The sequence below is a fragment of the Dryobates pubescens genome, chromosome 1, assembly GCF_014839835.1.
Source record: "Dryobates pubescens isolate bDryPub1 chromosome 1, bDryPub1.pri, whole genome shotgun sequence".
Taxonomy (NCBI): Eukaryota; Metazoa; Chordata; class Aves; order Piciformes; family Picidae; genus Dryobates; species Dryobates pubescens.
The window spans coordinates 11,260,767-11,274,222 of NC_071612.1; the positions used below are offsets into that span (position 1 = coordinate 11,260,767).

At 41.3% G+C, this 13,456-nt stretch overlaps 1 protein-coding gene across 1 annotated transcript in view; it reads right to left on the reverse strand.

The window, feature by feature from the left end:
• Window positions 1-11,981, reverse strand: part of SHQ1 (SHQ1, H/ACA ribonucleoprotein assembly factor) — a 56,887-nt gene extending 44,906 nt beyond the window's left edge. The window contains exons 1-6 of the mRNA XM_009909078.2: window positions 11,805-11,981; window positions 10,665-10,729; window positions 9,000-9,122; window positions 7,691-7,842; window positions 7,079-7,191; window positions 6,288-6,415 (exon numbers count right to left, since the gene is read on the reverse strand). Of these exons, the coding sequence (XP_009907380.2) occupies window positions 6,288-6,415; window positions 7,079-7,191; window positions 7,691-7,842; window positions 9,000-9,122; window positions 10,665-10,729; window positions 11,805-11,947 (724 nt within the window). The 5' untranslated portion in view covers window positions 11,948-11,981. The remainder of the gene's footprint in view (window positions 1-6,287; window positions 6,416-7,078; window positions 7,192-7,690; window positions 7,843-8,999; window positions 9,123-10,664; window positions 10,730-11,804) is intronic.
• Between the last annotated feature and the right edge of the window lie 1,475 nt (window positions 11,982-13,456).

The window sequence follows — 13,456 nt, forward strand, 5'->3', positions numbered from 1 at the left end:
CTCCTTAAGTTAGATTTTAAAATGTTTCATACATTTGTCAAGGCCTAAATCATGACTGTGTATTAATATGTGTTACTAAAGGAATCAAATCCATCTCATACATAAAGTTACTGTTAGATGATACTACAGCAATTACCACTTTTAACCACCTCCTTTACTCCAACTAGTCATCCCTCATGTTCAAATAAACCTATTGCAAATTGCCCTACAGTACCCAGCTGTCAATGAAGCACAGTTTAATCTCCAAAGGGGAGGATGAGGTCTGACAGCTAGAGGTTGTTTTCTTACAGTCTGATACTTCACACTGCTGATCCCATCACTTAAATCAAGCCAGTGAGAGATCTGTATCTCAAGACTGCTATGGCTCTTAGGGTTCTAAATGTGTTAAGGGCACTTAGATAAAATGTGTTATCAAGACAGATAGCTGACTCAGTGGTCAGACTTAGTGAATTACAGATGAGTATGTCAGGAAGGATCTCTGATAATCAGTTGGTCCATCAGTTGGTGAGAGCAGAGTCTTGGCTCACAGTCCTGTCAAGGAAGGTCTTGAGTACCACAGATCTCAAAAGAAAGTATCTAAGCAGAACTGGGTTATCTCCCCTCTTTTTTTTCCCCTTTAATGTTAACTAAAATACTATGCTACAGTGTTAAAGGTTTTAAATGTGTACTTCTATGCTTGTAAGGTAAACAATCAGCAACACCAGTTAAAACAGGAGATTAGTCAGTAGACAGCAGATTAGTTGGCTACCTATTGATTTTAATCAGTAGGAAACAATTCAAGTTCTTCCTAAGAAGAGCTTGAAAATAAAAAAGGAAAGGCAGCACTACTCTGACTAGAAAGATGCCCAAAGGCTTTGCTTAGGATCAGCATTTCCCCCTAAAACTTTCCACAGTACTGACACTGGTAATACATTCTTCCTGTGGACTCTACAACTTTTAAAAAGATAGCACTGAAGGGTCAATAAAAGCATTCCCTTGCTTGTGTGTGGGGCCAGTTCTGCAGAACTTGTAGGACATGGCCAGCTTTAAGAACCCCTAAAGCTCTATCAAGGAGACTGTGATCAGACAAGCCCCATTTCTTCCAGAGGTGAACTAAATGTCCTACAAATAAAGCAGTCTCCACATCTATACTCACTCTGAACTACAATCGGTCAAGTCTGATTTGTCCATCCCACCCTTTTCTTTACAATTCTTCCATTCACATTTTAGCTCCTCCACAAATATCTTTTCTTCCATCCATGGAAGAAATACCCTCACATGCCATCTTTTTTTCCCATTCTTCTCCAATTCTTAAATCAACCTTTACAGCACATATCCTCCCTACCATTTCTGACTTTCTTCCTCCAGCCATTCTCCATAAAGTCACTGGACTGGGACAGTCTTTCCTAGACCTCACAACTCCCTTGAAACTAGTTTTTGTCATTATTCTTCAACAACTCTGCACTTCCTATAAACCAGATCAAAATCACACATCATTCTTTCTTCCATGTCTTACTCTTCTTACCTCTTAAGATCCGAGATGCTTTACAATAGAGATCTATCATTTCTATGGCAAGAATTTTGCATGAATAAAGAGGCAATCTTTCCCCACAAGAAAAAATACTTGGACTGTAGCAGAACAGTGCCAGGGAGGTACACACACTGCAAAGGCCTGGAAGACTGAATATAACAGGGAGACAGAACAATTGCAGAAATCTGATAAAAAAAGGAAAGTGATTCATCTTAAACTTATGAATCTACCAGTTATGGTATGTATCTGAGCAGAGCCCTACTGAAAGGTGGATCTTTAAAAAGATATTGTTTCTCATTCTCTAAAGAGATCAGCAAGAAGGAATGGTCATTTGGAAGCATGACAGGTTACCTTAAAGAAAACAAATTACCCCTGGAGCATATCAATGTTATATTAAATACATATGTCAGGCTGAGCCTTTGAAGATTGTGTTACCTCAAAAAGGAGTTCTTACAGTTGTGCAATTTGAAGTAGAGTAGAAATGAACTTTTAACCAAGTTGAACGTGACTGTTACAAAATACAAAAACCTTTCATCTGGAATTTGTAGAAACAAGACTCTAATGTTCAGCAGCAGCAGAAAGCAAGCTTTCCAGAAGTTTTATTCCCTCGCAGGAAAGGCTGTGCAATTAGAGAGGCTTTATGGAGTATTACTTGACTTGCATTAGACAGTGTAACTATGAATAAAATCTGGGCCATTCAGCTTCAGAAATGTCCACTCCAAAAGTGATACTTTGCTACATTCACAATGGTGACTTTTGCTCTCCAGTTCTTCTGATCCCTCAGCAATACTGCAAAGGCAGTAACAAGACTACAACAAAGCCCCACAAAGGGCAAGAAGAGACAGTGTACAATAAAATGTTAAAAAGGACAAACAAAAGAGACACTTAAGACAATAAAAGAAGAAATTAAAAGATGACAAAATACACACACCATGCACACAAGCTGGAGAAGAAGTTAAAAGGTTAAATAAAAATAGATTCAAGGTAAGGACTTGAAGGCTGAAGACTTTAAATGCTAATGAAAAGAGCTGATCTGAAAAAAATATTTGGTAATGAGACATTAAAAAAAAACCCTGATGATATAAAAACAAAAGAGAGAATAACCAGGAATGAAAGCAAGAGAGCAAAAGCGGTAATCAACCACACAAAATCTTCACTTAATGCCATGCAAAAAGAAAAAAAAAAAAACAAACAAACCTCCAGCAATCTGTATTTCTAATTGTTCCTTGCAGCCAAAGACATTATAAAGACAAAAGTAATCAAGTTTTTGGTTCCAAGAAACCAATGAAGATAAAGGACCAAAAGGACATCAGTATAAATCAGCAGAAAGAGAAACCCAAAAATGATTCTTCATTCAGTGTTTCTGAGTAAGGAAAGATCGCAGAACCACAGAACGCTAGGGGTTGGAGGGGACCCCAAAAGATCATCAAGTCCAACCTCCATGCCACAGCAGGATCACCTAGAATAGATCACACAGGAATGCATCCAGGCAGATGCATCTCTAAAGATATTTGAAACCTAAGGAACCTGTTAATTTTTTATATCACTTTCCCACACTAAACTCATTTGTCTGTGTAGTAACTTGAGGAGTCAGTTCCCTATTCTTGATTCCATAGAGTGTAGATGGGGACTGTCCCAAAGGCAGCAGTAACAGAGCACAAAATGCAGGAACTCTAAAGGTGTTGTCAAATTCTAGTGCAAATACCCCAATAGTAGATTTACTATCAGCTTTAGCATTACCATTTCTAACTTGTCTTACCAGTCATTCAATTTCAATAAACAACCCTCTGAAAAGTTACATCCTTTCATGTTTGAGGGGGGTGGACATCCCCAGCACACAGTGCTGCACATCTGACACTATGTGATTTTCATCACCTCTCTCATTTTCCATGCTCTCATGTAACAGCTTCAGACAGCACACACAATCAGAACTAAAACCTTCCTTAACATAGGATAGACAACTAATTCTGCAAGCTGGCCGTGGCAGTGCACCTGCTGTGAGTTGCACACGTTTTAAACACCCTGGTATTTAAGTCTCTCCATAAGCAGTATGCTTTAAAGTCTCCATCATCTTTCGTGATGGGAATTGCCTTATTTTAGATGTTTTCCTTAACAGAAATTCAGAACTCAGGGAAAGTAAGAAATCCTACACAAATTTGGGACTCAGGAAGAGTGAGAAATCTAGGTACTCCTCACTTCCTGGCTCTTTTACATAAAGAATAAAAAGAAACTGCACAAAGGTTTCAACTCCTCCTCCTCTATGCCCTTAAAGAGGTTCAAAAGTAAACAGGGGACATTTGTATCTGATTTCTAGAAGACAAAAGGTTTGACCTCACACCTACCTGCAGGGCAATGTGTGCGTAACAGAGGCTCAAAGAATCAGCACATATCACTTCATGAAACACCCTGAAACATAGTGCAATACATATAACATTGGAGTCTCCAGAGCTTCTGTGCTTGAGTACCCTTTGGCTTTTTATAGCTAAACACTAGCATTCAAAGGCTCCTTACTACAACCACACTCTAATACCAGCGACAGCCTGCTTGTCCTTCCAGCTGAATAGCAACATCTTGGCTTAATGCAGGCAGACTGCTCCCCAGTGCTAGTGGAAATAACATGAGATTTCTCAAGTAAAGAAGGTCCTTCATTTGGCACAGTCCTTTTTTCTTTTACATGCCTTTGCTATGTCACTTCCACTTACCAAGCAAGAATGCTGCAGTGCATATGAATGCAGATATTCAGTCAAACTGCCTCCAGCTTCTAAGGGTTCTTAAATCTGTAACTCAGACTAGCTGGCCCTTGGATTGGACAGAGCATAAAAGCACCACAAAGCCACAGGGAATTCATCTTGTTGATGATTAGATTCCAGGTCCAACACCCCAGACCCACCTCCTGCCTGCCCTTTTGTATTTCCATACATAAGAGACCTTCAAGTGGAACCTGTACTCCCTCTCATGGTGGTTTTGTTCACCACAACTCACTCAGCTTTAGGACCTTCAACAGTTTCAGATCCCCATTCAGCTGCTCACCATCCCCAGAAGCTGCTGCCACACAAAGAGCAGTAAGAACATTACCAAAACTGAGTTCTTTTCTAAGGGTGGGCTGTTGTCATTAATATAACCCAAACAACAGATGGCCTCTTACATTATTTTCATTTCCTAAAGATCCACAGAACTACAGGAGCCTCTTCACTCAGATGTACAAAGGTCAGACTAAACTTATTTTTTTTAATCATCTTTAGGACATATGTATCTGCTCTAGCAAATGGTTTAGAGAAAGATGACCTTCCATGTAGCCCAGTTTTCTGCCTCACTTTCCTTAGCAGGTTTGGCAGGCTTTTTGAGTAATTTGTCTGTTGGTTTTGCCTTTAAACCCCAGCCACATACATATGGGCATTTTCCTTCAGAATCTCACTTTGGAGTAAACCCATTTTTTATCAACAAAACTCATATTCAGCAGCTCTCCCTTTTCATTATACTTCTTAACACAGGCAAACATTAGCAGTGTTTCATTTACTGAGGAATGAATGGATAAAAACAAACAAAGAACCCCTCATTATTATATTTTCAAGCCTCTTGTACCTTTGTCCAATGCTTTTAAATCAAATGCTTATGATGAATGTAATTAACAATTTCTGACTTGAGAGGCTGAAAAGAGCCCAGTAATGAAGATCAGATTACACCCATAGTAAAATACACAAGTTAGCCAAATTTTATTGTTCTTCTCCTGTAGAAAATATGAAAGTGAAGGTATTATTAGTGCACTAATATTTGTTAAGAACTTCTGGTGAAGGGATTATCATTATCTACTTCAGGAATAGAGGATTTTCAGACATAGGAAATGAACAAAGGACAATAAAAGAAAACTCATAACAGCAACTTGCACTGCTGCCTGCAGTCACTGTGTACAGAAAGGTAATCTCAGATGGCTGGTAATAGTGTTGTTACAAGGTCATCTACTAATCTAAACCATTCTGAGAGGACACAAAGATTTTCCTTTGAAAAAATTCTGAGATGCATAAAAATAGCAGTAGAATAATAAACACCCTGAACTTCTGTTGCATTGTGTAAATAAAACATCCTTCAGAAGAGAGAGATAAGGGCTCATATTAGCACAATCTTCCACAGCTGTTTCTTTGAAAACATGCTGTGAAGTGCCTGCACCATATGTGGAAGCAGGCACAAAATCCAGTCTTGACTACTTTTTCCACTGAAAATACAACTAGGAAAGGGAGAACAGTTACTTGAAAATTCTGAAGTGAAGAGCTGATAAGCACCAGCAATAAGTGACCTATTTTCTAGCTATTACAATCACTACACAAAGATGGGTTTGATTTGATTTTAGACACCATGACTTACTGACACTGACAGCTCTTCCAAAATCTCAAAAGACTACAGCATACCCTTAAAGGGGAATTTTTTTTTCCCAGACACTTGAAATTCCAGAATGGCCTTTAGGAACAGTTACCTCCAAAATCTGTTCTGCAGATTAAAAAGAGTTCATACACTACATAACTACCAGGGAAATGACCACTTTGTAAACAACAGCCAAGTGCTCCAAGCCCAACTGTCTCAAAGCACGTAACTATTCAGAGAAAACAAAAATGTTATCTGAGGACAGAAGTAACAGTACTCCTCTAAGAATAAAAGTTAAGAGCTAAAATAGTAGGTTAAAACCATAATTTTTCCTTCAAGAATGATAACCTAAACAGTATCACCACAGCAATTACCACCCAAGCAACAGAGGGGGTGTGCCTACATATATGCTTGTTCTCACCGAGTGTTTGAGCATCATGTTCCTGATGACTTTCTCTCTGCAAGGCTATCATTTTTTTATGAGCATCAATCCACCATGGTTTGTACTTTAAAACATGCTGAATAGCTTCATCTTCAAAAAAATCAGCTCTAGGAAAAAAAACAAAACAAGAAGTCATACAAAGCACAAAGGGACTCTTTCTCATTCCACTGTGAAAAAAGTTTCAGGAGCTGAAGGCAAAACCCAAAGTGGCCTAGAGAAAAAACTTCATAATTTTGAAGTTACAGACCAGAATGGTTCAGTAATGCTTGTTTCACCAGGGAAAAACAAAGTTCTGATATGTACAACACAAAATAAGCTGGCCACTCATCTGAAGAGGCGGACTACGAAACAAATTTCTGCAACAGTCACAACAGTCTCTGCTTGGGTACAGACTTAAGCAGTAATGAAACAGTAGAGAACCCCAAAACAGATGAGTGTGACACTGACACAAGACACTGCTTACAAATATCCTCTAAGGCCTGCTGTGATGAGACAAAGAACAGCCTGCCCAGGGATGTAGTGGAGTCGTCATCCCTGGAGGTGTTAAAAAGAAACAAATGGAGGTGGCACTTCAGGACATGGCCTAGTGGTCACGGAGATGTTGGGTAGGTTGGACTTGCTGACCTTAGATGTCCTTTCCAACCTCAATGATCCTGTGATTCCATTCTTTCCAGAAGTGATCTCAAATCCAATCACTTATGAAGAGAAAAAGTGAGTATTTTTCAACCAAGGTACCTTCACTTGACAAAGTGAAATACGTCAATACTCACAGGTAATGGTCAGGGTCAAACTTGGCAGCCTCAGCTGCCAGGCGTTGCCTCCTACGTTCCTCTACAGGAGTTTGGTCTGGATCCTTAATGTCAATAACATCACTGAGCTCATCCTGCAAGTGGAACAACACTTAGAGGACCAAGCCCCAGGTACGATACACAAAATTTATTTAGGAAGACAATACCAAATATAAAGTGTTAACAGCAGAATGCTAACCCTCTGTAGACTGTAGCTTGCCAGAACTATTCACCTGGCACGTGGCCTACTCCATCCAGGCCTTCCCTCCACATCTTCACAGGCAGCCGAACTGTGATAGCGATGGCAGCTCACTTCCAGAAGCCATTTTTGCCAAGAACCCCCCTCAGGCCTTTCTAACACTGACGTTACTGCAGAAACAGGTCAGGCTCTTGACTCTGCTACAGAATAAACTCAGCCTCAACCACCCCCTACTTCTGCAAGAACAAAGGTTTGCCTGTACTACTACATGCAAAAGCAGAATATTCTGTCACAGCTACCTAATGATTCTCTCCTGACTATGGAATTAAGCAGGAAGCCCACCCAACAAGTTACCCAGAACTTTCATGACAGGAAAAAGGCAAAAATGCTTCTACCTGCAGCCGCTGGAACACCCCTGACCGCAAATTCCCAAATCCGTAACAGTACCGTAGTGGTAGAGTGCTTTCTGCAATTTCATTGTAAGGGGTCTGCTCTATTTCCCAGTCAAATTCTTCTTCCTCCTCCTCAGACAAGTCAGCAGAGGCAGCTGTATACATTGTATGGTCAGGGAAAGAAAATCATTACATGAAACATGTACGTGATGTAACAGAAAGGCAAGCATGGATCACACCATAAGCCCATCTCGTTTTACTCCATTTTTTCAGTAATCACAGTATCACAGTATAACCAAGGTTGGAGGAGACCCCAAGGATCATCAAGTCCAACCTGTCTCCACAGACCTCATGACTAGACCATGGCACCAAGTGCCACGTCCAATCTCCTCTTGAACACCTCCAGGGACGGTGACTCCACCACCTCCCTGGGCAGCACATTCCAATGACGAACGACTCGCTCGGTGAAGAACTTTCTCCTCACTTCGAGTTTAAACCTCCCCTGGCACAGCTTGAGACTGTGTCCCCCTGTTCTGGTGCTGGTTGCCTGGGAGAAGAGACCAACCCCTTCCTGGCTACAACCACCTTTCAGGTAGTTGTAGAGGGCAATGAGGTCACCCCTGATCCTTCTCTTCTCCAGGCTGAACAATCCCAGCTCCCTCAGGAGCTACAACACTGGGTCATACAGACATCTTCACAGCAGCAATCCACAGGTCCTGCTCCAGCTTTCAAAAGTGAAAATCAGGAACACTAAAGCTTTGAAGTATATTCCCTCAAAGACTGAAACAATGGTTCCACTAGTGTCAGAATTTGATGTTAAAAGATCCCTGCCAGGAGCAAAGTGCTATTATCAATAATTTAAGGTTGAGTATTAAAAAATTAAACTCAGATAGCCAAACATTCCTGTCTGTTAAATACTGATCTTAAGCAAGTCATCCACCAGAACCTATGGTTTTAACTAGCTGCTGTCACTTGAACTGAGAGTCCAGCTGTGCCAGAGTATGGGAAGCAGAAGACTCAAGTGTGTGATGTAGGATACAGCCACTAGAGGGGTACAAAGATCTACAGAGGATTAGCATCTGTTAAGCGTATTTCAGAGCAATATAAAGCCTACAGAGGTGCTATATATATCACCTACCCCACAGTCATTTCTATGCTTATCCATACTTCCAGATTTATTCCCATCCTTCTCATACTCTGGGCTAGAAAAACAGAAATAATGTGTTCCTGCTAGCTATATCACCAGGTAGATCTAGAATTATTTCATTATACACATGTATTACTAATATAAACAAGGTAATATTTGTCATACCTATCTCTTCTACTAGAGGCTTAGCTGATCTTGATTTCTTTGGTGCTAAAAGAGATGTCAGCATGTCCAGTCCCTCGAAATACTGGCCAGGAATCTCCTTAGGTAATTGAATTGTGAAAGTTCCTTAAAGGAAAGTCAGAATATAGTTATTGTGTTAAAACAACCAAGACAAACAAAAGCGGGCATTTTTCCCTCTACAGAAAAAGGCTCACAGAAGATGGGACCCCTGCAGGTAGTACTTTTATTAAGCATCAATCTCTGTGCACCTTACTTCAGAAGTTACACAAAATTCAAAAACCATAACGATACAAAACAGTTAAGCAGTTGTGCTCTCTTAACTCACATCATATAAACAGAAACAAATAGAAAAGAAGCTTTGTTTTATTTTTAATCCTTCCACTAATCAAGCAATCAACAGAAGAGGACAGGAAAATACACTCAGCAAGCTGATTATTAAGTCAAGTACTTTGCTAGCAGCAAATTACAGGTTTTAGTGCTGGTTTGGGTTTTTTTTAAATGAACACATTCATTTCAGAAGTTACATACTTGAATCCCAAAAATAGCTTACACCTTAAAGTGTGGAGAAAGGCCAATGTCTACTCTCTTAAGATGTAGCTAAGAGACTGCCTCAGGATTCTCTCCTTTCTACTCAGCGCTACCTTGACTTCTTTGCAGATTAATCCTGATACAGCTCCCACAGCTCTAAACACATCCTTGGTGCTTAAAGATGGCCTAAACAGGTATAATAAATCCTCAGCTTTTTTTTTTTTAATACAACATAAGATAGACTTCACATTTCTTTAAAGTATCAAATACTTCACTGAAGTTCCAGGCAATTCCACTGTAGTAAAATATAAATTCATAGAATAGACCAGACCAGACTGGAAGAGACCTTCAAGATCATCATGTCCAACCTATCATCCAACACCACCCAACCAACTAAACCATGCAACCAAGCACCCTATCAAGTCTCTTCCTGAATGCCTTCAGTGATGGTGACTCCACCACCTCCTCAGGCAGCCCATTCCAATAGGCAATCACTCTCTCTGTGTAAAACTTCCTCCTAACCTCCAGCCTAAACCTCCCCTGGCACAGCCTGAGACTGTGTCCTCTTGTTCTGGTACTGGTTGCCTGGGAGAAGAGACCAACATCCACCTGTCTGTAACCCCCCTTCAGGTAGTTGTAGAGAGCAATAAGGTCACCCCTGAGTCTCCTCCTCTCCAGGCTAAGCAACCCCAGCTCCCTCAGCCTCTCCTCATAGGGCTTGTGTTCCAAGCCCCTCACCAACTTTGTTGCCCTTCTCTGGACACGCTCCAGCAAGTCAACATCCTTCCTAAACTGAAGAGCCCAGAACTGGACACAGTACTCGAGGTGCGGCCTAACCAGTGCAGTTTACAGGGGCAGAATGACCTCCCTGCTCCTGCTGGCCATACTGTTCCTGATGCAGGCCAGGATGCCATTGGCCCTCCTGGCTGCCTGGGCACACAGCAGGCTCATGTTCAGCCTACCATCAACCAGCACCCCCAGGTCCCTCTCTGCCTGGCTGCCCTCCAGCCACTCTGACCCCAGCCTGTAGCACTGCATGGGGTTGCTGTGGCCAATGTGCAGAACCTGGCACTTAGCTGCCTTTTTCATGACACATATATTGATAACATTAACTAATACCTTTGTCTGTATCATAAGATGCTTTTTCTCTGCCATCTTCCACAATTCTTCCAGGAAGTGTCAATCTGTGTGCAAAAAACAAAACAAAACAAAAAACCACAAAACAAAACCAAGAGATGCCTCACTGCATGCCTAACGAATTCTGCAACTTAACATCTCAGCCTGTAGAAATGTAAAGCATGTTCCAAAAGCAGCATAAGGGCCTTAACTACATGACTCCTTTTGATGGTAATGGAAGTCATGTAGTTAAATCCCCATGTACTTCAAAACCTTTTTCCATAACTATTGGCACAAGAGATCAGCAGCTGATACATGAAGTTTACAGATCCTGGCTTGCCAGCTTGGAGAAGGTCATAGCCACCACAGCAATGCTGCCCTTGGCACTGTGTGTAACATCTGGAAGACTCTACAATTTTAAAACTCTAAACTATGCTACTGTGACAAGTTGTGAGAACTCATCCAGAGTTCCTGTATTGGTTATTTACAATAACTAAGTCACTGCATCCTACCAGTCTATTAAAACTCTTGTGGTCTTCTAATGTATCTAGGAGGAACATGCCCAGGAATGCAGGAAACAGAAAGTAAGTAAGGCTTGTCAGTTCTTACATGTCAGAGGTTCTCTTAACACTTTCATACTGAGACTGCCTGCCTCTTGTTCTTTTGCAGTAGCATAGTGGGGAACTTGCTACCTAGGGAAAGGTTATGGCCCAGAACCTTGCTTCCTACTTGCACTCACACAACTTTTATATTTTTACATTATTACAAGTGCATCAAAATCCATTCCTCACCAAATACACTGTATCCAGCCAGCTCTCAACACAGAAAGCATACACTTATACCCCACAATTTACATACAACCAGAAAATTGTCTGGCCATTTTACAATTAAAAATCTATTGTAAATTTAGAAAAGTATTTACTTAAATTCCCTTTAACATGACTTAATGCCTAGAAACAAAGAGGCCTGCTCCATAAAAACAGTTTTCTGCATGGAGGGCAAAACCTGCAGCTGAGGGCAAAACCTGCAGCTGAGGGCAAAACCTGCAGCTGAAGAATCTTCTGAAGGGACCAAAATGAAGTTCCTTCTCTACAGACTTCTATTTATGAAGTTCCATTTCTTTTAAACCCTTCCCCTACTTGCCTGAGAAAGTATGGCTTAGCATAAAATTTAAAATCTTCCCCTTCAAAGTAGACATCAAACTCTGAAACTCTAGCATATGGAACTTTGATTATTATGGTGAGAAAATCCGGATCCTGGCTCAGCTCAAAAGCTGGAGTTATCATGGTGAATCCAGCAGGAAGAACAACCACTAGCTGGGTGGCCCTGTCAAAAAAAAAGAAGAAAGAAAACAAGAAAAGATTATTGTGGCTTCTAATTTATGACAGTAAATAGTGTCTCTAAAACATTCTGTAAGAACATTCAGATGCTCACAAAATTATCTTTCACATGCTCGAGAAGAAAAAACATCAAGACCACAGCAACAAAACAAAGTGTTACCAAGGATTTGAAGGCACCACCTCTCCACACCTTAATAAAACAAGTTAAGGTAAATTAATGCAAACATTTGGAGCACAGGAAAGCCTCTTATTGTATTCCACAGGAAAAAAAAAAAGACACTAAATTCACTCCTGGAACTTGGCAACTTTTTTGTAATTGTTGTTTCTAATTTCACACATAGCAGATGTTAGATCTCCACAGCTCATCACTGCAAAACAGTGGAAAGATGTTACTTCCCACTTTCACAGTTATCTTTATTAAACATATCCCTATTCTAACAGCTTCATGAGCAAACATGGAGCATTAACCATTAACAGGTGTAAATTAACAGATTAATTTTTCCCCATCTAAGTAATTCACATGAATAATCTACTTCAAGTGACAGGTATATGGAAGTGAAACTCCCCATTTCACTGTATCACTTGATTCCAGGGCAATATTCCCACCATTTTCAAACTGAGAAATTGTGGTGTGCTTATGGATTTGTACCTATACAGGAACCACCTGCAAAACGATGTACATTTCTGTGGACTTATCTCTTATTTAAGTACCACATGCTAACACCACAGAATAAAAAAAAACACACACCAGCTCGTTTAAATCCTTTAAGACTGATGTGCCAGCTTACACTTTCATTTACCCAAGAGGTTCAGAACATTCAACAGCAGCCCCAAAGCCGGGTCCAGCTGTTTCCACTCAGAGCTTCTCAGCCCTGTTGCACTTCTGGCATCCCTGACACAAATCAATGACCCCAAACTAATGTGGAGGCTCCCACACACACTCCAGGTATTTCAGACCACAGCCTAGAAACGACCGAGATCCATCCCACCACAATTCAATTCCCAAAACCTAAAACCGGATATCCCCAACAGACTTATATCCTTCACAGACTTTTCTGTAAGAAGACCACTGTGCACTACAGAAGAGACGCAGCATGTAGAACTGCAATGTTCCTGTCGTAGCAAGGGGCTGGCCTTGGTCCCTCACATTAAGACACAGTTCCCCTCCGCTACTCGCTGAACGCAGTCATACACAGGCCGACTCCCACGCCGTCCCGCGGGGGACACAGACCGGAGCCCTCCAGCTGTACGCCCGACCACTGCGGGTCAAGAGGAGAGGCCGCTAGGACCACGCGGCCAGCGGTGAGGGGAGGTGAGCCAGTAAGCAGAGCCAGGCTCCCACCAGCCGGCACGCACCGCGGCTAAGAGCCGCGAACCGAGGCCTCTGAGAGGATAGAGCCCTCCGAGGACGCAGCTACCAGCAGGGTCGGCCCCGCTGCTCTAAGCCTCCCTCCA